Here is a 26,674-nt window from a genome sequence, read left to right on the forward strand (position 1 = left end):
CTCTATTGTCTACTCAGGTCAGGACCAATACCATCGCCAGGGAGTGGCAGTTTTGATGTCAAAGAGAGTGGCCCGTTGCCTCGTGAAATGGGAACCAATCTCGGAGAGACTGATACGTGCCTCCTTCAAGACGCCTGGTAGCTCCTTGACCGTCTTTCAGTGCTACGCCCCCACTGAGGATGCCGACGCGCAGGCAAAGGATGCTTTTTACGATTCTCTCCGTGCGGCAGTCTCCGCCATCCCCCGAAGAGACCGCGTGATTGTAATGGGGGATTATAATGCGAGAGTAAGAGCAGACCCGGTGCTTGGCCCCACGGTGATGGGATGACACGGCCTCGGTGACCCGTGAGTGGTGACATGGTGAGCGGCTCGTAGAATTCGCCACTCTGAACGAGCTTGCAATCGGAGGCACTGTTTTTCCCCACAAAGACATTCACAAATATACGTGGACGTCTCCTGATGGACGCAGATTGGCCACTTCTTGTACAGCTTGAAGCACCGAAAGGAACTTCTCGACGTGCGTACTTACAGAGGCGCCGATATCCATAGCGATCATGAGTTACTTATTGGAAACATCCGAGTAAAACTCAGTCGCCAGGCGAGGCCTCCAAAGAGCGAACGAATTGACGTCGAGAAGCTCCGACACCGAAGAATTCGGATCGACTTCAAAACTGCTGTACGAGATAGTGTAGATCGTATCTACGAGCGGCACAAAATTGAATCCGACCTCATTGAGGCGGATTGGAGCCTCATAAAGAGTGCGATTGTGTCGTCGGCTCGTACCGTCCTTGGTACCAGAAGGAGTGAGCAGCCAAAGTGCATGTCTGACGAAACGTGGGTTGAAATTGGTGAACGAGCCAGGCTGAAAGCCCTGAGAGACGAGGAGACAGACCCCGACCGAACCGAGGACCGCCGGACTGTCTACCAGACCTAAGACAGGGTAGTCAAACGATCCGTGCGGTTGGGCAAGCGCAATTTTATGAGCCGGCAGAGGAGGCAGCAAGCAGAAATGACACCAGGAAACTCTTCCGAATCACCCGTGAAGTCTGCGGCAGGTGACCACCGACTCCCGGAGCCATTCGTAGTCCCAGTGGAGCAATAGAGTCTGACGCAAAATGCGTCAAGAAGATTTGGAAGAATCATTTCTGCGGAGTGCTGAACCGCCCACCCCCTTTGGATCCCTTTGACATATCTGCGAAAGCTTTACTTTTGGACATTCCCCGAGCGACCGATATTTCCGATTGCCCGCCCACGCACACCGAGATAAAATCGGCTGTGAAAAGGCTCAAGAACGGAAAGGCACCGGGGGGAGACGGGATTCATCCTGAATTCCTCAAGTACATCTTGAGCGTAATCCTGCACCCTATGTTTCATCTGATGACAAAGGTGTGGGAAGAAGAGCGCTGCCCAAGGGACTGGGTGAACGGTGAAATCATCACACTTCTTAAAAAAGTTGACCCTCTAAGCTGCGACAATTACCGAGGCATTACGCTACTCAGTGTTCCGGGAAACATTTTGGCAAACATCATTTTGATGAGATTAAGCGACCCAATAATGCACGTCCTCAGGAAAAACCAAGCCGGGTTTCTACCTGGTCGCGCGTGTGCAGACCAAATCCACAACCTTCGATGTCTTCTCCAGCAGAGCCATGAGTTGAACAGTCCGATGGCTTGCTGCTTTGTGGATTATGAGAAGGCTTTCGACAGTCCGCACCGCCTCCCTCTGGAGGATACTGGGAGCATACGGGATCCCTCCAAAGATCATTGCCATAATCAAAAGCCTGCACGAGAATAGCGAATGCTGTGTCAGAATTGGAGACACTGTCACGGAATGATTCGGGGTCACGACCGGAGTCAGACAGGGTTGTGTCCTTGCACCGTTTCTCTTTATCATTCTCTTTGACTTCATACTACGGAAGTCAATACCACCCGACCGAGGCATACCTGTTACCCCCACGGTGAAGCTATGCGACACGTCATAATTATTACCAGTCGAAAAATATATCAACCTTAGAATAATATAATATTTTAAGTGCAACATTTTGATTATTTATGGTGGTAAATTTCCTTACGGAACAGAAGATATTAAATAAAATCAAATAAGTGCGGCATATCGTCGCTTAAGAAACAACACCGCGGAAGTCAATTAATTAAAATTTTCAGGGGAAACAAAAAACGTCTCAAAAAATTGAAAATTGATACTTTTAACTTATTTTTTTGTTTATTTAAAAAAAAAAAAACATTTTTTCATCCAAAAAGAATTTTTCCATAGAAGGAACACGGTGTAGGATTTTTTTACCTACCGAATGTTATTCAAAACCGCCAAAAGGGGACTTATGCAGTGTTGTTTCTTAAAAGACGATATATAGCACTAGTGACTGTGATAAAATAAAATAGGTAACTCGTTATTTTTAAAATATTTTATTTGCTAAATAATTTGAGATGTAGGTACAATGTAAAATTCAACATGTTCACAGTACATAATATGTTACAAAAAATGTTCTTTTTGATTTTTATTGTACCTAATTACACAGTTGCCACCATCAAAACGCATTTTAAATATAATTTCTCCCCTTCGTCCTGTAGTAGGTGTTGGTAGTACCAAAATTATGCTCATGGCCAATTTCGTATATATCCTCTACTTTAGGGTATGACAAATTATTGGCCCTCCCATGCGATTTTCTTACAAATTTTACAGTTTTATTGTCCAATTTCATAATTTTTCCAATAAAATGTTTTTAACACTTTTTGCAAGGCGTTTCAGAAGTATTTCTTTTAGTTGACTCACTGGTGGAATTTAATGGAATATCAGCATTCCACATTTCATTAGTAATTACAACCCCTTCCTCCATTTGAAAATCGTCAAGCAAATTGTTCTAATAATCTTCTTCGAATATAAGACCTTTACCTATAAAAATCGACAACATTTTCCTCTTCGGAGGAGGATTTCCATCCAGACTCACTCTTGTCTGATCCACTGGTTGTAACTGATTTTTTTTTAAATTTGTAATGTTTTTTGTAAAAACTTTTTTTTTGTTTGAATTTTTGTCTATCTTCTTAAACTGTTTTTTGGTTAACGGATGTTTTCAGACGGTTCAAAACATCGTCATAGGTAATTATTACTTCTGCTGCTTGATTTTTTAAATTTTACAGGATCCTCCCTTTTTATCCGCAAGAACAGTTTTTTTTATATCAGTAGTTCCTACTGGCGGTTTTATTATTTGACAATCCAAAATTTGTATTCGCTTAGTGGATTTCACTGGTGTCATTCATTCATTAGAAGTAGAAGGTGCTTGAATAAATATGTTATTTTCCTCGCCAAATATTGAAGAATCTGTTGATTTTTGATGTGTTAATTCATCCGCAGATTGTGTCATTGCAAATGATCCCTGTGTACCATACAGTGCTCATAATCAATTAGAGTTTCCGTAATATTTTTACTGTCAATCATAGGGTCAAACTTGTCTTAGCCTATAACATTTCGATTAAATGGCTGAATCCTCCCTTTTTAAATCCGTAAGAGATGAAAGCGAAACAATTCAAAAAACTAAGGAAAACAAAAAGAAAGAAGAAGCGGTGGTAGAAGCTTCAGGCTCAACAATAATATCTACAGGTAGTAGCGTAAAGCCTACAAAAAATAAGAAAAATTCAAAGGGGAAGACAGAGGTTAACGCGATGGGAGAAATTATGAAAGTCTTGCTGAAAGGGGGAGACTGGCAGCAGATCATTAAACAACTAATAATTAAAGCAGTGGACTGGGTATGCAAACAATTCAAAGAAGGACACTTAAAGGAAATTCTAGGGGAGGTTCTGGAGCAAAATGGATAATAAAAAACAAATTGGGATTTTACAATGGAATGCCAGAAGTATGAAGCAAAAAAAGGATGATATAGAACTCTACTTAATAAGACAAAAATTTCAATAGCATTAATCTCAGAGACTTGGCTGAGGTCTGAATTAGACTATCTGAAATTCAATGATTACACGATGTATCGAAAATACAGAAGGGATGGATACGGAGGAGAGCGATTCTGGTGCATAAAACACTGGCGTCTAAAGAAGAAAGAAAGAAAGACGGAAGAGCTAGACAAAATAATTATAAAGCCATTTAACAGAATAGGAGTGAGGACCTGATCGAAGGATCCCCTTCTAGAAGAGAAGAGGCGATATGACAGCGAGTCGCAGTCAAAGCCTCGGTAAAATCACAAAAAAAAAAAAAAAAAAAATCCGTTTTTTTATTATTTGGTAGTCAAGTTTTTTCTAGGTTTCTGCGATTATTCTTTAAAATTCATATTTGGGCAGTTTTGAGCCTACGTGTAGTCTTTGTCAATGATTCATCCCAAGCATCTTTCAGGAGGCAATTTTAAAATTGTGACATTATTTTTTCTTGCTTCTTCTATTAAGTTGTCAGTCAAGTGTGACGTATGACCTCATAAATCAATAATACAGGCCGAGATGCTCCTACTTCTACTTATACTTCGCTCTACTGAAATGATAACATTTTAGATTTGGTGTATTATTCTATGAAGTATTCGGTCATGTCGATATGTAATATGCACTGCACGATAGGTATTTAATCTGTGGCCTTATAGTTTAAGTAATGTACTGTATGAATCTAGAGGTTGTATTAAAAAATGTTTAGGTACCATAAATTACAAATTCAATACATTTTTTATTGCTAGGAACATCACTAGCCAAAAACTTGTCCATACAAAAAAAATAGAGTATATGGGGTAAGAGCATTTGACGCTCTTACCCCATGCTATATTTTTGGTGGGGTAAGTGCATCTAGTTCAATAAAACATAATCATTTGCATCAATCATAAATCTTAGTCGGAACACAAATCACAATTCAAAACAAAGGTACTCACCAAATATCTCCTTAGCACGAAAGATTGTTGAAATACAGATTGATTGAAAAAAACACGTCCAACTTGATTTTTGACATCAAACGAGTGTCAAACTCTTAGTTGTCATAGTGCACACATCAAACATTATTATGCTGCCATCTTTGGGTGTTGGCATACATTTATGGATTTGTAATAGATTCCTATCGACGGCAGTAATTACATTCATTGCAGTAAAAAGTTATTTAACCTATATGCTCTTCCCCCGTAGACGCACTTACCCTAACTCACCTTATGTTTTTTATTTGTGTGTTTGTATGAATTTGTTATTTAAGTTAAAATTGACTGCATTCGTTGTCAGTGTATATTTACCATTGATGAGTATGCATAGTGCTTGAAGATGCTGAAAGACGAAACTCAGGTCGCAAAAAACGACTCCCTCGAAACGTACCCTCGGTCGATAGTATTAATATTATAAAGGAATAAAGCACAAATATTAATCTTGAATAACAAATGAATCAAAGAAAACTAAAGTTTAAATCTCAGAATTATTGACTTAGGTTTATTGCAGAATCAAAGAAATAATATTATCTATATTCTATGTAATAATTCTAATAAAAGAACCACACTGTAAGAAAAAGCAAGAGTCATAATAATTTTAATAATAGAAAAATAGGTAATACGAGTTGAGATATAGTGAATGGTGAAAGATATCTTAATATATATTTTTTACAAATAATGAATTGTGTTTCGGTTCTAAATAAATAATTGAATAAATAATAATTGATTCTTCATAAGAACATAATATAATAACTTAGATGCAATTTAAATATATTGTTTAATTTAGTTGACGTAACTATCAAACCTTAATATAGTCCGATTTCTATAAGCTGGCATAAACATCATCACGGTTCTTTTATGAACTAGTGGAACTAAATTCCCCCCGCTTCAGCATCTTAACACTGCATTACGTTCGCCCCCGCCAACTCCATCGTAAATTCGACGCGATGACGTGTACACTAGCTAATAGAAATCAGAGTCAAGTGCAGATAAATGAAAATGCTTGTATAGATTTAGACTACATTTATTTTTACATTAACAATAATATTTAAAATACATTGGATAACAATAAATGGTTGTTTTGCTTGCTAAAAAAAAATTCGAAGCTAATTAGAAACATCAATGATAATAATCAAGTTATTACAGAAATAAGGAAGTAAATTTTATTAATCAACTATCTATGACATTATAACGTTTTTAAATAAATACAGAATATAAATCAGTTTTAAAAAAGTACCACTGTAAATACGTAATATGAAAAATATAACTAGCAATAACTAAAAATCTAGGAACGAGTAGGTTTTACACACGTCTTTCGCCCAGCAAGCATAGTAGGATTTTTCGATACTATATTTATGAGTACTTCTTCTTGGATTATTTACTAACGGCCAAAATATTTTAAATTAAAAATATTGCAAATATTATACATATATTTTTTAAACCTTAATCTAAAAAAACTACAATTCTTTATGAACCAATTATTAAAAAAAAATATTGGGTACTGTTCGGTTATACGGAATACAGCAGAAAACACATTTTGAAAATAGCCGATAAACTGGATTATTTGTTAGGTTAACCTAACCAAACCTAAACTAACCCAAACTAACAAATAATCCAGTATATCGGGTATTTTCAAAATGTGTTTTCCGCTGTATTCCGTATAACCGAACAGTACCAAATATTGTATTATAATATAATCAATACCTATGTAATGTTATCATAATTTATATAAACAAATGATTTCGGTCAACAATGTATAGGGACCTACTGAAAATACAATGTGAAACTCTGGATTTTCATCATCATTTAAATGTTTAGCATTTAACCTTAATATGTACAGCGATAATCATAATTATTTAAAAAAGAATTTCGAAAGATATGATGGTACTCAGGTATTAAAGGATTAACCTCACATTTTGTCAATATTAAGAAAAGTATGTTGAAAATATGAAGATGTTGATAGGTATTAATAATTAATACATATTAAATTAAGGACTAGGACATTTGGTAGTTATGAGAGAGTCCACTTATCTTTTTAATTTGACTGGTGGTTGATACCCAGCCACTAAATGCTCCATATACACATCTCGACCTTTTTGTACCTTTCGAGTCCATCAATGAATTTCCAAATACATGGATTTTTCATACCTAGTTCTACTTGCAATCGGCGATGCGGTGCCTCCGAATAATTATTTGTTCGATCTTGTCCACACAACGTCCTATGGAGAAAATAGAAGCTGATGTATGCCAGTCCCACGTCTATTCCGGCGGCCCATATATGTGTCCTCAAACCAATTAATTACAAGGCTTAACTCTTAACGGTAAATGTTCATATAGCGCATCTAGGTATACATCCAGGTCTTCAGTTTTCACGAAAGCCAGGGCAATGATCATTCGAGCTTTTAAACTAAAGTGAGCATCATTATTAAATTCGCTAAGTACATTCTTTACACAACCTTACCGATATTCAGTATTGGAGATGAAATAAATGAGGCCCATCTGTGCCACATGTTTCCTTAAATTTTGTGATGGATGAAAGAAACATCCTTCAATAGTCACCCCTGGAAACACTTCTAATGTTGCGCTGATTGCTGCCTGCTCAAAATCACAATTAATTGATTGGGGTCGCAAATTCGGGTGTAGCTGTTAAAGCGCAGCAAACATCCGAATATATGTTGTCCGTTTCTTATTCGGAACAAGTACATAACATCACCGGTAATATGCCACCGTGTCTCTCACACGTTATAGTAACTTGTGTAAACATTATTGGTCCAATCGAAAATGTACCCTCCATATACCATACATAGCTCACGTTTAAATGCTCAACCCAACTTTGTCTACGAAATATCAAGATTCTATCTAACCCTTCTCCAATATCACGTAATAATTTTTTTATTGTATTCCTGGTTGACACACATATTGCTTATCTACCTCTGGTATAGTAAGGCTTTCAAGGTTTGCGGGATCTGTCGGATATGCATGTAGACTCAGTACAAATTTATAAGACGGTTGTGTGTAGAACGGCTCAAAAATAATAGTTTAAACTAAAAGATTAAATACAATAAAATTTAATTAAAATAAAATGATATTTTTTCAATTTCAAAACTTTGAAATTAAATTTAAATATTTGATTTTTTTGAATCGAATATCTTGAGTTTCCATTAAAACTTTTCTCTTGTCTTCCATTTAAGCCATAGTTTCTGAACAACATTTCTCAATTTTGACACCGAGCATCTAAAATTTATGTGTTCCACTAATTGTGCATGTATTTTTTTTATTGTCGGCAACTGGTGAGTTTCTTTATGGAAGTTGTATATTTTTCTCCGAATGACGCAATTATCAAAATCATCGACAGCTGTTTTTTTATGTATACTCTTCCACTTTTTCTTTGGTGATGATACGTTTCCCTTCTTTCTTTTTTCTGCATCAAATCTTTTCACAGACGTTAGTGACACTAATGTAACTTCTGCAACACTACAATATACGTCTTTCGCTTTTGTGTGAAAATTCCTAAAAAAATCTATTGCATTCAAAATAATTTCCTTACTCTGCCGATTCAAAGCAATACCACGTCAAGTTTTGACCAAGTCAAAGTTTTTGTCAAGTGTTCAAGTTTTGCCAATGTCATTTTATAGTTTAATTATTAATTTCACTTCAAACGATGCACTAATTTATTTGTCAACACTTTGTAATAGTGTCGATTCTTATTTAAAATTCCTTAATTATTTCAGAATAGTTTTGCACAATTATCATTTCACTGGAATGGCTACGATATGTACTGAATAAGTTGTCTATGAATGTGTATTCATCTATTTTTTATGTGAAATATACTTTCTATGTGTATAAATAATATAAAATGAAAGCTTTTTTATGCTTATCGAATATGGATAATAAAGTAATAATGATCAAAATTTCATTTTAGCCGAGTTTGTTACTCACATTCCGATATAGCCACTTTTGAAAGTTAAACATCTTGCTTTAGCCCTGTTTGATACTTAAATGTTTTATGTCATTACGAGAATTTTGGAAAAGGCATAATGTGGTTTTTTTTATGGGAGAAAATTAAATCACGGAAAGATAATTTTACAAACCTAAGTTTCAGGTTTTTTATTAAAATTTACACTTATTAATGGGAATTCTAATTAATATTTAGAAAAGAAAAATGTAATTCACGTTTAAGGAAAAATCACTGTGTTACAGAAACAATGAAAATAAAATCACTATAATTACGTAATTTCAAAACGAAACCGAGTAAGAAACATGAGATGTAATAAACCTTTTGGAAAACATACCATTAAGTTAAAGTAAATTATTATTTTTAAAAGTCGCCAATGCCCTTCTTTTTAGCATGGATACATGTTTTTGTCTTGACCTCCCGGGCGGATTCGTAACGAAAAAAAAAGTCAGAAAAGTAGCGCGGCCGCGAACAGCGCTTCGGGAATGAAGTATAAGCCCGCGCCCCGCAATTTATTCTATTGTCTTCCGAATTTGGACGACGAGCATTCAGAGAATCAGTAGGCAAAGCATGTTCCATGTTTAATAATTTTAGCCGTCAGGGTTTAATTTTTCACATTATTATCAATTACTCATAACAATTTGATGATAATATGTTGTTTCTTGTTCAATGTTTTTTTAACCCCTTTTTCACGAATTTCAAAAAATTAGATTAAACTACTTGATTACTTATTTATATTTAGAAAACGAAATTATAATACACGTTTAAGGAAAAATCACTGTGTTATAGAATCAATGAAAATAAGATAACTTTAATTAAATAATTTGACATGTCACTGTGTTTTTTATCAAATTTTTTATGTCGCCAAAGGCACTAATATTTACCTACCTACCGATTTCAGCATTCTACATTTGTTTTCCACACATGTTCATTGTGTAGACGCATCCTTGCCCACTTTGGATTACATTTCGCCATATTTTATAATTGAACCTCCATTATTTATAAAACAAAGTTGATAAAATGTCGAGAGTAAATAACGCAAGATTCACAATGTTGACTTCTGGCAGCCATAATGATTTTGGGGTCACATGACCTTCAACGCGTGTTGCTCATTGGGTGTTAGCCGATTTTGAAACTAAGCTCGATTTTTAATAATTAATATTGACGTATTTAGACAAGTTATGAAATTAAAACCAAGAACATACTGTGGTAAACAAATATATTTTTCAAAATATATATCTAACTCAATATACTTGAAAAACCGTTTTAGCCGCTTTTGAAAGTATACGCTTCATATGCAGGTTTATCAACCATGATGAATGTTTAAACTTCAACAAAATTTTGTCCTGAATTATTTCGTGCCTTCAAGAAGACCAATAACTTACTTGGAACTTCATAAAGTCTTAATAGTGCTTTTCCTCTGGATAGCCATCCCACTTCAGTATGTAATAAAAGTACTTTGTATCCACTACCCATTTCATCGCACAAAATTTTAAATAATCTGGATTGAAGTGGTCTTGATTTCACTTTCACGGCTTAGTCCATAACATTTTTTAAATTTGTGGAAATTTTTTTAGTCACCAGTGCTTGCCTATGTAAAATACAATGACTGCTGGTGGCTCTTGTAGCTACTTTCTGGATACGTGATACAACACCTTTCATCTTTCCTACCATTGCTCGAGCACCATGTGTACAAATATCAATACACTTCTCCCAACCTATCTCTTTATTTGTAATGTAATCATTAATACAGTCGAATATATTATCTTCTCCTGTAGTTTGTCCATGTAAATATGCACGCATGAGTAAATCTTCTTCGATACTTTTATCATGTGTAACGAACAAAAATACTAGTGGTACAGCTAGTCCTGCGACATCTACATTCACGGCAAAGTTCAAAAACGATGAATTAAATCTTTCTCTATGCTAGTAGAAAGATCTTTAATGCGTCGTGAAACAGTATTATTTGATAATTGTATTGCATCTATTTTTTTAGTAGCCTGCTCGTTAAGAACACATGACACCATGTCTTTCGTCTCTCCAATTGTATGAGCTTCACCATTAAGTGCAATGCGATAATTCACGCGATAAGATGCCTCTGTTGCATTTTCATTTTCAGTTTTAGCCATTGTAATCATTTTAAGTTTGGACTTTTCTAGTGAGCCACGTTTTCTCTTAAAAAATTGCATGTCTTTTCCTTTGTAATAAGAATGTATCGTTTCAAAGTGCCTGAAAACTTTTGCTGGAGCCAAAGAACTGTTTGCGAGTATTTTATGACATAAAACCAATGACATTATTAATGGACGACGCACTCAATACAGTAGCTAGCAAGTAAATTCGCATGTATAGGTAGACGTCACACAATTTCCATTATGCGATATCACGCATCGGGAATTTATAGCAATATGACCTTTATTGTAATGGCGTTAGAGCAGTGTTTCTAATATCAATGTTCATATGAGCGAACCCGTTCGAACCGAACCATTTGGCAGACCCAATAAAAAGCATCAGGAATTTATAGCAATATCACCTTTATTGTAATGGCGTTAGAACAGATTATGCCATTCGGCAGACCCGATAATAAAGTGAGTGTCATTTTCTTTTCCAGATGATTCGTCCATATTAATGTCATTGCATAAAACACACATTGCATCAGGAGCATCTGAATTGCCAATATACATAGATCCTAAGTTTAAATAGCTTTCATCGTACTGTTATGTCTCTCAGGTGAGTGATTAAAGGAAACAGGTGGTTTGAACTGGCAGGTACCCTGTGTGCCTTGATGGTGTTAAGCTTCCTTACGTTTCTTACCAAAGATAGGACACTCTGTGAACTCCTGATGTAATACTCACAGTTGTACGTTTAGAGACCGTAAAAGTATGTATTACATCAGGTTCTTCCAATACTCTTCACATATACTTGATGACGTTTTGGCGAAGGTAAGAAATGGTCAAAATGACTCCATTTGGTCGACCCACATCCATTTCTTCTTATTACTTAATAGTTGCTTGGCCATTTTACGTCTTTCTGGACCGGAGATCCTTGGCATAAGTATCGCGTAAATTCCTCCCTGTCTCTTTTCGGCTTGTTTACCTAAACAAAAAATATTTATTTTACAGATTTCTTGCCAACGGTGAGATACTTTCTACGCAATTGGCCATAGTTTTTGAGTTGGATTTTCAACAGTGAGTGCAATCGTGACACAAGTTTGTGAAGCTATATGCAGAAAATTAAAAAGTGAATATTTACCCCAACCTACAACGGAAACTCAGAAATAATCTGCTGAAGGGTTTTATGGCAATTCCCTAACTGTTAGGCAGTGTTTTATGGCAGTGTTGACGATAAGCACGTCACCATCAAGTGTCCAGACAAAACTGGCTCCAACTACTGGTGCTATTTATATAAATGAGTACCTTGGTATCAAAGTGGGACATAAGCCATTTACAAAATTTTACAGGAGACTCACAAACATGTGTGAAAAGTGACCGTTTTTCATACAACATACCAAGTTTAAACTCAAAAATCTCTATGAAAACTACCGTTTTTGATACTTTTGGTGGATATTTTTAAAAGAGCATCACTTGCACTACCATAATCAATTAAAATATGAATTTAGTGGCAGGTGGCGTTTGTCCCACTTTGATACCAAGGTACTCAAATCTTCAAGTGCTTATGGCTATCGTTGGACCAGATTATAAATTCATATGCGTCGACATTGGTGTTTTGGCAAGAACAGCTATTTAGAGATTTTCGAGATTGAGAAGACGGTTTGAAGCAAATACAATTGAACCCTGAACAAAATGGACTTTTGCGAGCATGTCTTAATCGGACCTTAGTGCTTTTACTAATTTAGACAATGATCCAAGACGTGCAGCGAGATTATCATTTTCTACTCCAGAAAAGTTTGGGTAATTGTGCCGCAGATGCTGTCATGGGCTTTTATAATTTTTTTTTTACGAAAACAATTTATTCTATGTAGACAATTATAATAAATACCCTTTTCTGTCGGCGCATAGGATTTTCGATCCAATAATTGTTAATTGAAGATTTGAAATTTTCATAAATTTTCATACATTTTGATGCATCATTATCACAAACAAAGATTATATTAGGTAATATTAGGTTGGGTTAGGTTAGATTAGGTTAGATTAGGTTAGGTTATGTTATGTTAGGTTAGTTTGGTTTGGTCTAAAAAGAAAGTTATAAAATCTCATGACGGCATCTGCAGCACATTTACCAAAGTTTGTAAACTATTTTAATGAATGAGTAGGTACTAATATAAATTACAGGTATACCCATAAAACTTCTTAAATCCAGAGTAAAGCCGCGTTGACACGGTCCAAGTACGATCCAAGTACACTTGGACCGAGCGCCATCCAAGCGCACTCGTACGGGACATCTTCATACAAATTACTCCTATCCAAGCTACTTGGACCGCGTCCTACTCATCCAAGCTAGCTTGGATAGGAATAATTAGTATGAAGATGTCTCATACGAGTGCACTTGGTCTAAGTGTACTTGGACCATGTCAACGCGGCTTTAGATTAAGTATAATCCTGCACTGCTATTGCTGCATTTCAACGCCTTTAATAAAACTTTCTGTCACTACATATCAAATATCATTCTCATATGCATATCCAATAAATTCAACTTTATTATATTGCAATACTCAGTATGATTAATCGGTGCAGTTCGGTTATGAGGAATACAGCAGAAAACACATTTTGAAAATACCCGATATACTGGATTATTTGTTAGTTTAACGTAACGTTGTGTTTGCCGCTGTATCCCTCTATTATGCATAGTTTGTGCACATAACATCTATTTAAGACTGACACAATTATTTGGAATCAATACTAAGTAGTTAGCATTAAAACAATTGATTTAACAAAAATAATTAATGTTGTCTAAAATTGTGTCTGATATGCCTAAGTAATTGTAATAATATGGTGTATGCAGATAATTTTCTTTTAAAGTAAATCACTACTTTCTGTCCTAAGTGGGACTTATTATAAGCATCCAAAAACTGCAGGTCATTTAAACGGAGCGTTTTTGGATAATGGACCACCAGGATACAAAACTTTGATTTATCTGATGAAAATTCGCAATAAGTAGGTCGTGTTAAGTTTTTGGTTATTTTTCAGTAGATTGTGTTAGGCTTAGGTTTGGTTTTTGTCTCAAAACACCTTAACCAAAATGACGAAATGGAGTATTATAATATTAGCTAATTACTTACCATAGTTCCTTGGCTTCTGCTATTAAATTCAGCCGGCGCGTCTCCATCGAGCTTTGATCACCGGATCATTACCTACCGATACACTTTTCCGTCGGCCGCTAATTATGGCAGTTTGGCAGTCCGCAGTATCGAAAAATGACAATAATAATAACATGTCAAATTTTCTCAAGCGCGCGAAGATTGTATTGCCATTTAGAAATATTTGTTGGGAATACTTTATCCGCTTGTGCATTAGAATTATTATAAAATAAATGTGATAAAGTACCTAACTAATACCTAGGTAGATTATTCAAAGTTTATATTAACTACTCATTTACATATAATTATCAAATTTATGTCGTACCGTCCGCACACTTTGACACCACTCTTGACAATTTCAAATTATTAAATTAATTAGGTAAGGTGAGTCGTGGTAAGTGTGACATAGAATTTAATGAAATGAATTTCAACCTGGTTCATGATGAATAAGTATGTTTTAAACAGTTGAAAACTTTACCATATGATCTACAATATCATTACAATTAAGATGTACAGAAGGAACCCACTGTATATCTTACTATAATACGACATTTTAATATTTTTTGATTACTAGTCAGTTTGTTACACCTACCCCAATATTGGGGTAAGTGTAACTAAATTCACCATTATTCTAAAAGTTCTTCAAAACCATAACGTATTACATGCATAGAAAGGTAAAATATCATTTAATGGACATTGATTCTTAAATTAAAACTTTTGTATAGATTTTCAACAAAAATGATCTCTATCATTTTTTTGGGGTAAGTGTGTCATACTAATGTATGTAGAGCTAGTGATGTCCCGAAACAAAAATGACGTTTTTTATTAGGTAGGTATTTAATTATTTAATGTGGTTATCTCAGCAACAGGAGTGGTAGGTAAATCAATCAAAGGCTTTTGAAGATTAACCTATAATTTTATTCGTCTCGAAAGAGCACAAATGTGTCGCTACATTTCAAAATCAGCCAAATCCACCTTTAGGTATTTTTGACTTTTATGTAAATTGCTGAAGGACTACTGCTTTCTAACATTTCTGCATTATCAAAATGTGGAATTTATTAATTTTATATATTCTATACTCAACATAATATAAACTTTCACCCTTGTATTTGAGAAAACAAAAAGCTGTTTTCCTCTTATTCATATATTATGGACTTGGCTGATTTTGAAATCTTTTTTTTTTTTTCGACCATGTCCGATCCTAATAGGATCATATGGACCTCCACGGAGTAGAGGTTTGTATTAACAGATTTTGTTTTTTTTACGAGAAATGGATGTCAGTCTCTTGCTCAACCTATTAGGTCCATACCCTGACTCACACACAAATTGAAAAACAATATGTATACTTGCCAGACCCAGGATTCGAACCTGAGACCCACGGCGTGATAGTCCAACGCTTATGCCGCGCGGCCACCGTGAGTGAAATCTAGCGACACGTCAAATACAAAGTATACAATACAGGAATGCAGAGTAACCCTAAAAATAGTCAGTACTTACATGACAAAGACGTAAGCACTTTCAGTAAAATCAAAACGATAAAGAGGTTTGTCGATTGTGTGCGGCGTGAGAATAAGTGTACGAAAGAATGAGTTAAATTTGAAATGTTATAATAGCTTCACCAAGAATTAACAGGGTAAAACATTATTTTTTTAGCTCGAAACAGTGAGCATTAACAAACAGTTGATGAAATTTAATATACCTAACATGATTATTTTCGTATTATTACAAAATTAAATAACAATCAGCAAAAATAAGATGTGGATACAAATAGAGAGTAAGATATAAAAGAAAAAATAATAATTAATACACAAAAACATTAAATCTCTAGTAACGTTTTGAGTCTCATTCTCGAATCATTCTTTCGTTTTTACTGTACTTACAATAACTCAAGTTAAGTGCTTACTTACAAAACTATTTATTCTAACTTAATTATTTCGAATTGCAATATTTGAAATTGCATGACTAGGTACCTACTAAATATTGTAACCAGAGATTTTTGTTTTGACAATTATTTCGCCTCTTCGTCCAGTTGCTGGTTGAGGCAATATAAAGATGACATCCTCTTCTTTTACTTCGTAAATGTCTTTCACTCTTGGAAATGAAAACATAGTTTCGTTTTCTTTTTTAATCGTCTTAAGTTTTCGAGCAAACTTTGTCAGAATTTTGTCATCTTGCTCAAGTTTTATTATAACTCCGACAAAATGTTTCACAGTTTTTTTGTAGCAAATTGTACTACAATCCATTTTCCAATCTCTAACATTTTTGAATTAAATGCAACTGCAGTATCGTCAAACTGATCAAACATTGATATATTAAGCATATTAATTGAAGGATCGTTTTCCTCATCGCCGAGTAAATCATTAATTATATAGTCTTGCATATTATTATTTTCGTTTTCGTCACTTGATGTCTTCTTCCGATGACATGGGTTCATGTTTTTTTTTGTTTTGGTGTACTTTTATCGGTTTCAATACCTTCTTCTGCATGTTAGTTTTGTCTTGCAATGGCTTTATTTTCTTTTCTATTGGGACATTATTTTTTCATTCGCTCTGTAACATCATAACATGTAATCACTTCTGCTCCTGGGGCAACCATTTTTCTCTTATTCTTTATAGGCGCCTTACTACTGTGGTTGGTGGTGGTGTACTATGGTTTTTTCTATATTTTCTGCAAGAAACTTTTGTAACAGTGGCATTTCTATTAAACTTTCGGTAACTTCTTTATTTGGTAATTGAACAACTTTGCAATCCAGAATTATAGGCTTAGAAGAACATTTTTGAGTCGAACAGTCCCCATACAAATTGACGATTTTTTTCTTCTTCAGAAAATTCGATTTATAGCAATTTTCGCGAATTCGAAATCAAATATTCAGAGTCCCTTGGATTTAGAATTATCTAGGTTACACTGGTATACAAATTCTTACATATAAACATTCTATTTCAATTACGAACATTTTCGATCTTCGATACTTCGATCGATATAAATAATGCGTCATGTCCCATCACTAGTTAAAATATCGACTTTGCAAATTCATAGAAAATATATGGGGGCAGTGTGACACAATACAAAGGCACACTTACCCCACGTGTTTACTTTCGTGGGGGAAGTGTGTCTACTTGATTAAAGGTTTCAAATGCTTATAATTCAGTAAAACGATAACACCACGTGAAGCAGCGTATTAAAACACATATACTCACCAATTTTTACAACTACAATGTGCAGATTTCCGTGTTTAAAAAAAATATTTTAGTAACAGCTACCATCTCACTCGTCGACTTCAAAATGTCGTCTGGAGAATAATCCATGTAGTCACCTCAAAAAATATGGTATCGACACCATTTATGATTATTTTTATAAATCTGTGACTTTGCTATCATCTTTCCATAGATGGCATCATCCAATTTGTAGTAGATACTGAGATATCTTAGTAGCTACACTTACCCCAAAGTTACACTTACCCCGACTCACCCTACCTATCAAGGAATCGAAATTGAAAAATTGGCTATAAATCAAAGACATTACACAGTGACGAGTCTAATCTCTTTGCTATAAATGTCTAAATGATAGCTATGATCCTATATTTTCTTATTTCTATTATCTGACTGTTTTAGTTGTATTTTCGTTTATGCATGTAAAATATGGATGTCGATGATAAAGATTGAAAGTATTTTGACGCTCTGTCGTCTCTTATTGATGTTTTTCTTTCGTAGCAGTTTGAAAACAGACTTCATTTCTGAACAATTTTCCTAAATTAGGTAGGTGGTACTCAGGTAAACCCGGTTTAAAGAAAATCGGTATGGAGAGAAGAGGAAAGAAAGAAAAACTCTCGAAATTCATGAGAAATTTATTTACCAATCTCGAATTCTCGTACAATTAAATATTATCTTACTCGAGAATTACCTCAAAAAATACTCAGTATTGTTTTGTCAATAGGTCGGGAGCATAACAAGTCCATCCGTTGGCATTTTAATAACGCGATGTTGACGTACCTAATTCATTGATAGTCGAAGAAGACGTAATATTCAAGAGAATACATAATTCTATTTTAATTAGGTAGCCTACAATGAATCATGACAATTATCAATAAAAAAATTAATCGTTTGCATTCACTTATCATTTATTTTATTTTATTGTTATGTTGCGATATAAGTATATTTTCTACCATATTTTTTTAGACATTTTATGATGCTTCTAGATAGCCCGGCGCCACGCTCCGAAACCAATGGTGACGCTGCACCGCACGGCCGTAGTCTCAATTTAAAAAAATAATATAATATTATAAGTTATGAGAATTATGTCAAAATACTTATGACATTATTAAAAAGTATTATTAAGAATTATGTAAAATATAATGATTTCTTTACCCTTTGAATTTGACACACATATGAGTTTTGACCTACCTACGACAACTGAAGTGGGAGTAAGATCATGATAACGCGCGTGTTTGAACCTGTACCGAAACGAAAAAACCTATTTTTTTAGGTTCGGTTCCGGTTTTACAAAAATAACGGTTTTTCCGGTTTTCGGTTCAGTTCCGGTTCGAAGCCCTGCACGAAATATTCAAATAATATCGATTTATCATCAAAATAATATATAGAAAAGATAGGCAACCAAAAAATTATTCGTAAATAATTGTTATTTCATTTTAGTGGATACGGTAAGATGAATATGCAACCAATAATGTGAAAAAACCTGAAGCCGAACTACTCCATATTCTTTTTTTCAGTCGCATAAGCAATGCTATTTTATTTTTAAGTAATGGCAATTAATCCAATGTTTTGATTTTGCGAAGAGAGTTGTCATACTCATTAGGTGTCGAGAAAAATTTAAATGATTCAAAGATTATATCATTTTCATTCACAATATTTTGCAAATTAAATTTCGCAGACATGCTCAGCAGGTTTTCGGAGGCTTTGCAGACGGCGGCGGATGTGGTATGTTGCATAATGGCACATGCCACCTATTTGTATCGGCTAGCGACTGGTCATCTCCCCTGTTTCCAAATTACTGGACCATTAAGATTTAATCGCGTTCAAGCTTTACCTGAAATATGTATAATAACAACAACACATACATGATTCAATATTAGTCCCAAATAAGCAGATAAAATAATACATGGTTTTGTTGGCCTAAAACACCAGCGCCAATTGAAACTGATTAATTACCTTAATTTATGTTTTGCAGAGATGTTCATTAATAATTAATTTAGGACAGCTATGTCATCGTTCACATCACCTTTCCAAGATTTTTAATTTTTACACTTTGTCAAATTTATTATTGTATCTTTCTTGTAATTTCAGTAGACTATGTGTGAGCTATTTAAAAGATTTAAAAAGCACAAAATTCCATCCTTGAATATACCATTGAAAAAAATCAGCATTGCATGCGGATGTATTATCGATTAAACTATACATGTGCCTTTTGATCTGGGGGAGGGCAGTTACTGATACCAGAATTGGGCTGAGCCATACAATAAATTAATGATACTGTGTTAGCTTATAATGGAATAATTTAACCTTGAATATGCACACATGCAATTTTTTTTAATGTGCACGAATTACGTAAGGCGATTGTGATTATTGTTACGGTTATTATTGCTAACTGCTCGTACATCAAGTCTATTGCGTCACTATCTCTTTTCTTGGTTATAGTGTCGCAGATGACTGCATGACCATTTTTATCATTTTTTTTTATTGGGAGAAACAGTTTATGTAGACAATTATATTATTAAGTACGCTTGCTTTTGCTGTGATGCTTTTCGATCCAATAATTGTTAATTTAAAGTTTGATATTTTCATACATTCGATGCAGATATTATTATCACACACTAAGGTTAGGTTAGGTTAGGTTTGGTCTATAAAGGAAGTTATAGAAGGTCATGCGGTCGTCTGCGGCACCATTACCATCCAATAATACTAAGTTATTCAATAAAAATCTCAATAATCACATACAAGATATACCGACGATGTGCTCTCCAAAGATGTTAAAAGATGTAGACAAGACTATGTCTAAAACATATTAGTTTTGTGAAAACGTTAATTGATCTACAAATGTCTAACGCATTTCATTATTGTTACGATTTCAGCTGGCACCGCCCGCATCTCGTCTTGTGGACTTCCAGTATCATTGGAAGCTAATTCAACATTTTTATATCAATGAAGCCATGCCCATGAAAGTCCATGTTGAAAATACTAAAATTCCTTTACACCTCCATCAAATGTTACAAGTAAGTATCAAGCGAATGTTAGTGAATGCGTGATCCATCCATTTGATTAGACCACATAGTAATATGGTCAAAATCGAACAAAAAATATGTTCATATTCTAACTATAATTTCAGAAATTATGTGATGATCTATAACTTCCAAAACTCGCCGAAAACATTTGAAAAACATGTTTAAAAACGTAATAACTTCGATAACCCAATTAATTAAAATGATAGAAATAAATTTTGATACGTCATGTCATATTTATCGATTAATGAATATTGGCATATTATTTTAATTTGAAATTACAATATGATTGAAAATAGAAACTAACATTAAAACTGACCATTTACACTTTAATCATAAAAATTATGAACTTAACGGTTTTTTAAATAGTTTTGTCATATATACAGTAGGTTTGTTCTCATTACAATTGTGGATGTTTCTGGAAGTCAAATTCTTACCAAATCACACCAAAATGGTGTGAAACAATCAGAGACTGGCTCAAGCTTGGATGCTTTAACTGTTTTCGTAATGACTCAGAATGTTGTTGTCAACCGACAGATCACACAACTTAAGGGCGGAACAGATTACGAACACGCGACATGACGTACATGACATACATGACGTTTTATGGCATAGTGTGGAGTGTTCCTAATCTGTACCCGCCTTAAAAATAATCCTGAATGTCACATGTGTGTTCTTTGAAGCCACAATTTCAGTGGATTATAATGGGTCGTTAATCGAAACTTGTATTTATGAGAATATTTGGAGCTTTTAATAAAGTATTTGTCATCGTTGTAATATTATATAAAATGTCATTCCAGTGATTTTATTAATACTAAAATTGTTTACATGTCAGTTTCTTGTGGACGAAGAATTGGAGCAGACAGATGGCATAGGGCCGTGTCTCCAGGATATAACTGATGCCACGATTGGTATTTGCGAGTGCTTGACGGGTCTGGCGGAGAGTGATCGGCCCACAGGCCTCAGATCCACTACCCTCGCCTGGTACACGGCACTACTGCGAAGAGTTGAAAAGGCACCATTACATGAACCAGCCATCTATAGACCCATTTTGGTAATGATTAAAAATCTCTAATATATCGCTAATGTCATATTTAAAATGTGGATGTAACAACATGGGTACTCGAAAAATATTAAGCTGAGTTTATTGTTCGCTATTTTTTCTATTCCATTCATATAATCATGCCCTACAGTAGAGTAGTGCCAGAGTGCCTGTCCATAAAGCCAGCAGTTTGGTACATATTTGAATCTCGCAGTTAACAAAAATCACATATTGTTTTAAAATGTTTGTTTGATCCATAGCGTGGATTCAATGGGTTGGGGGAATAGCAAACATAATTAATGTATGCTGACTATTGCTTGTGGAGATGGAGATGGAGATGCTGTTGAAAAAAAATATATAATAAATATACGTAGTCGATTATTTCTGGAAATGGTCTACATTAACAGCCGCTGCCACTGGTTAACAACCATTCCTCGTAAGGGAGTCTGTTACTAGTTATAATGCTGAGGCTTGTAATTACTATAAAATGTGGCTAGATAAAAAAGATATTGAACTATCGTTTTAAAGGAAGGCTTTGGGTTCAGTACACAACTGTGTAAATATGCAATTTCATATAGAATAGCGCTGACATGTGATGGTTACATTCATCCATTTTCTCAACCAGTTGAGCCCGTGCTCCTAATTAAACACTTGAAAAAATAACATGTGAATTTTGTCAGATATGGGATTCGATCCTGGGTACAAAGGCTTGAGAGGTGAACATTGCCACTTTTATTTATGACTTTTATTTAAAATTGTGTTTGATGTTAAGATTTTGGGTTAATTCAGATGTCTTTAAAATTTAAAAAATGTAAGCATTGACATTTTCAACACAGGTTTAGATAGATAAAAAAATGTTTTCCTTTACGATGACTGCTGATAATTTTTTGTAATTATTTTCCAGAAATTATTAATATCGTGCAATAACAACTATGCATCTCCAACGGAAAAAGAAGAAGTGGAATTGCTTCTGACGCTTTGCGGTCACGTCAGAAAAAAGCCGTCGCTCGCCAGTCTGTTCCTGTCGCGTAACTATGAAGAGGTCATCTGTCCGGTGGCGTCCATCGCGAAAATGAAAAAACCCAAAAGAAATAAACTGTTTGACTTTGACACGCTGCCCGTCGCAATGAGACAAGTGTCGATTATTTCTCAGTCTAACAGTCAATCGGAAAAGTCACCAATAGTGTTGAACTCTGAAAGCCATGATCTTGAATCTACATCATCTGTTAATGAAGATGATTTGTCGGAATCCAAGAATTTTAATTCTTTCAATGAAAACGACAGGTTTCTGCTAATGGATCTGTTACTCTCGTATCTATCAAGTGCTGTGAGTTTATATATCTTTTATTATTTAAGGTCATGAGTGCCATAGAACGGTCGAAAATAACGAATTTCCGGTAAGTTAAAATAATCTACGATGTGATTAATAATACACTTCAAATAACACTATTTTTTGGTATATGTAATAATTTTTTACGCCCTCATTAAATATTTATTCCTATAATGGGAAAAGATAGGGCATCATAATGACATGAATTCTATCAATGTATAAGAATTGTTCCGGTTCTTACCCTTCCTAATTCTTCATTTTCGACTTTCATAATACAGTGGAACCTCTCATGAGGATAATTCGTTCCAGAATCTTACTCGTAATGTGAAACACTCGTTAAGCGAAACAATTTTTCCAATATAAATTAATGTAAGTTATGATAATGCGTTCCATGCAGACAAAAAACATTCATTTAAAGAATATTACTTATTATTTATGAATTTATGACAATAACTAATTCTTTTTTACTGGAAAGCTATTTGTTTTTCCCCGACACTTCAAAATTTGGTGAAAATGTGACACAGCATTATCATTGAATAAATTTGTAGCGCGCATAGCCACTGGCTTATTAGGGTGATGCTTCTGAATATACGACGCAACAGTTTCTCATGCTTTCAGCATTTCTCTTATTGCGCCAGAAGATTGTTGCTTTGCTACCTCCTTCTCCTCCACTGACAAACTCTTCTCCACAACTTCTCGCTGTGAAACACGATTCAACTCTATAAGCTCTTCGGTGGTCTGCTCTTGGCTGTGCTCTTCCACAAGTCATTCGTTATGCTAAATGTCGCTCGTTAAGAGAGCCATTTTTTTACAATTTGTTTTGCTTATTATGAGATGTTCCACTGTAATAGGTAATGTACAGCATATTACGCATGGCATTGTAATGTCATTTAGATGAATACAGACAAGTGGTCATTCAATTAACATTGCAATGATAAATGGCAATGTACACCAACCGAATCTTCAAATATGACCCAATTGGTCCGTTTATTTGTGCATTCCAATAAATATGAAAGTTTTAATTGGTTTATGTAATTGGTAGCGTACTATTTAACTCTATAATTTTATAGTTCAATCACCTGTGTGCCAGGACCTATTCAAAAGCTAGTGTTTATTAACTAACAAAAAACTTGTATACTATGCCATGCGTGACATTCCAAATTGTAATTAATTTTATACTAATGGCACACGAATATAGTACCAGGGTGATGGCAGATGTGGCTTTTTATTAATCCTTTTTAACGTTTAATTGAATTTATTAGTTTGAGTTTACTATTTTTGAGAGTTTGTATGCAATACTGGCAACCTTTATATAACAGTTTTAGCTACAAAGCTGACAGCGAACTTATTACTGACATGCTTATTTACAGTTACATGCAGAAGCTGAATTGACGATTTTAATGTTTGGACACTCATTCATGTTTATTGTATTATTTTTAAAACGTTTCTATTGTCATGTATTGGCCATGTTTAGCTATTTGTAACTCTATTACTGGTGGAAACTAACCAATATTCCATACAAGTAAAATTTATCGTTAACGTTTAATCGGTACCTTGTAGTTTTGTTTACATACAATTAATGCAAATCTTTTAGCATTTTGTTGATATGGTGTTATCAGTAATTTTGTTATTGTAAAATTACCAACATTATTATTGCATTTTTGATAACAGTTCTATAACAGACGGAAACATTAACATTTTGATTATCTTTTTGATATAATTAAATAATTAATGAACTGACATATTATGTTTTTTATTTGTTTTACAGGACAATCACATAATTCTGCGTGCGTGTGAAGGAATAATGATAGTCGCGTCACTGCCGGATGATAGCATAGCTTACCTGATCGCCAACACGAGCTCGGTTTCCGATTACCTCATTGATATATTAGTGGACAAATATGAATGTCTTCCAGCCAATACAGATCCTTGCGATATAGACCAACTGAACATAACATGGGGGTAAGATCATGATATCAGTAATGTTTTTTCTTCGATGATGCCACAGTTCGAATTGGACCATGGCTTCCTCCGCACCTGTCGTCCAGTCTGTTATACACGTATTATCGTGCAAATTGCAAGATTGCATGCATGAAACAAAAAAGTCAATTGGACTGTGCAATATCTTAGAACGTTGCCTGCCGGTAAAAAAACGAACTATACCTCACAGACTCATTTTGGGTTTAAACAATTTTCACAACCTGTCAAATAGTACCATAAAATGACAGCATCGCGTCTCGCTTACTCTTGAAGAATGAGATTGGCGACACAGTCAGCACTTTTACATGTAAACAGTTATTATATTATTAATACTTTCGACCGAAGGTACTTGATGGAATTTGAATTTAAATTCTAATGGATTCAAGCTCTGTACTATTCCATTTAAGTCGTTTCTCGCGACCCGGGTTTCGCCTTTCGGCATCTTCAGGCGTCGTGTACACTCGCCAAAGGCAAACACACACTGACAACGAAAACTCTTAACTCTACCTTATATTGTAAATCAATACAATAGAGTAGGTAAAAACTCCATTACCTACCTATCTAGTCAGAGGTTACAAAAAAAGAGAAAAAATACAACAAACAAATTATGAATAGTTGAATTGTCAGTAAAAACCTAATTAGTAAAAACCCTATCTTATTAATAACAATACCTGGATAGCATATTATTATAATAAATCGTCAAACCTAATTAGGTCATTATTCTTTATAAACAATAAAAATACTACACTCAAGAGGTGTAAATCGTCAATTCTAAGAAAATAATTAATGGAGTTAACTAATGAGATATTAGTCTTTAATAATACTCTTACATGGTACCTACTTTTATAACATTTTTTTTTTTTTTTAAATATAATATACCGCCCACGATGGCCGCGTGGCTTAAATGCCGGCCTATAGAGTCGAGGGTCCCAGGTTCGAATCCTGGGTCTGGCAAGTACACATATTGTTTTTCAATTTGTGTATGAGTCAGAGTATGGACCTAATAGGTTGAGCAAGTGGCTGACATCCATTTCTCGTAAAAATAAAATCTGTTAATACACACCTCCACCCTGTGGAGGCCCATATGATCCTATTAGGATCGGACATGGTCGAAAGAAAAGAATACATACCTAAATCCTCATCCATACAATCTCATACAAACATATACAAATTTTGTGTCAATGACATTGACCATAATATTATAGTCTCATATGTAAAACATCATATAGGATATAACAAAGGGCTACTAGGAAAGTTAAGTTGATCATTCAATATAGGTAAGCGCTGCAACTATGCTCTATTTATTTCTAATATTTCTTGGTAGAATAATTTATAATCACCCGTATGATTGTGAAGTAGTTTTGCACCCTTTTCAATGTCAAACGTGTGTTTTTCATTTAATAAGTGGCTACGCCTTATGGCTACTAGGACTTTCATCTCTCGGCCTCTAATAAATAAAGCCTTTAGCATGACGATTCTTAAAAAAAATCATTTTCCCCAAAAATGGAGTTCCATCCGTCTGCCTCTGAGGTACAGATATGTATATTAAAAAAAAAATTGACGATTTACACCTCTTCAGTGTAGTATTTTTATTGTTTATAAAGAATAATGACCTAATTAGATTTATTATAATAATATGCTATCCAGTGTATTGTTATTAACACATTTTTCATAACAATTTTACAAATTCGCTCTATCTTCCAAACTATCAGTTATTTTTTAATGAAATTTGGAATTCACACTCGCCATATATTGCTCCTCAGTGCTGTGTTTTTTTTTAGAACAAATTGTTTGAAATAACATAAGTACATAGTGCTAATCACATATTTACAGGAGGGTTTCGTAAAAAATATTCCATTCACTATAAATAAATTCCCGCACAAAAATTATAATTCTAATATTTGGATAAAGTATGATATTTATGAAAACACTCACCCCTGTGTAGGGGGACGTCACAAAATGTACACATATAACT

At 34.5% G+C, this 26,674-nt stretch overlaps 1 protein-coding gene across 1 annotated transcript in view; it reads left to right on the forward strand.

Moving 5' to 3' along the window:
* Positions 1 to 18,888: 18,888 nt before the first annotated feature.
* The window catches only part of LOC147065060 (FHF complex subunit HOOK interacting protein 2A-like), a 28,306-nt gene continuing 20,520 nt past the window's right edge, over positions 18,889 to 26,674 (forward strand). Inside the window, exons 1-5 of the mRNA XM_085957007.1 lie at positions 18,889 to 19,049; positions 20,201 to 20,341; positions 21,183 to 21,401; positions 22,294 to 22,716; positions 24,488 to 24,681. Of these exons, the coding sequence (XP_085813133.1) occupies positions 19,005 to 19,049; positions 20,201 to 20,341; positions 21,183 to 21,401; positions 22,294 to 22,716; positions 24,488 to 24,681 (1,022 nt within the window). The 5' untranslated portion in view covers positions 18,889 to 19,004. The remainder of the gene's footprint in view (positions 19,050 to 20,200; positions 20,342 to 21,182; positions 21,402 to 22,293; positions 22,717 to 24,487; positions 24,682 to 26,674) is intronic.

This window comes from Rhyacophila brunnea, unplaced genomic scaffold (assembly GCF_057557595.1).
Source record: "Rhyacophila brunnea isolate RB1 unplaced genomic scaffold, BYU_Rbru_1.0 scaffold_6, whole genome shotgun sequence".
Lineage (NCBI taxonomy): Eukaryota > Metazoa > Arthropoda > Insecta > Trichoptera > Rhyacophilidae > Rhyacophila > Rhyacophila brunnea.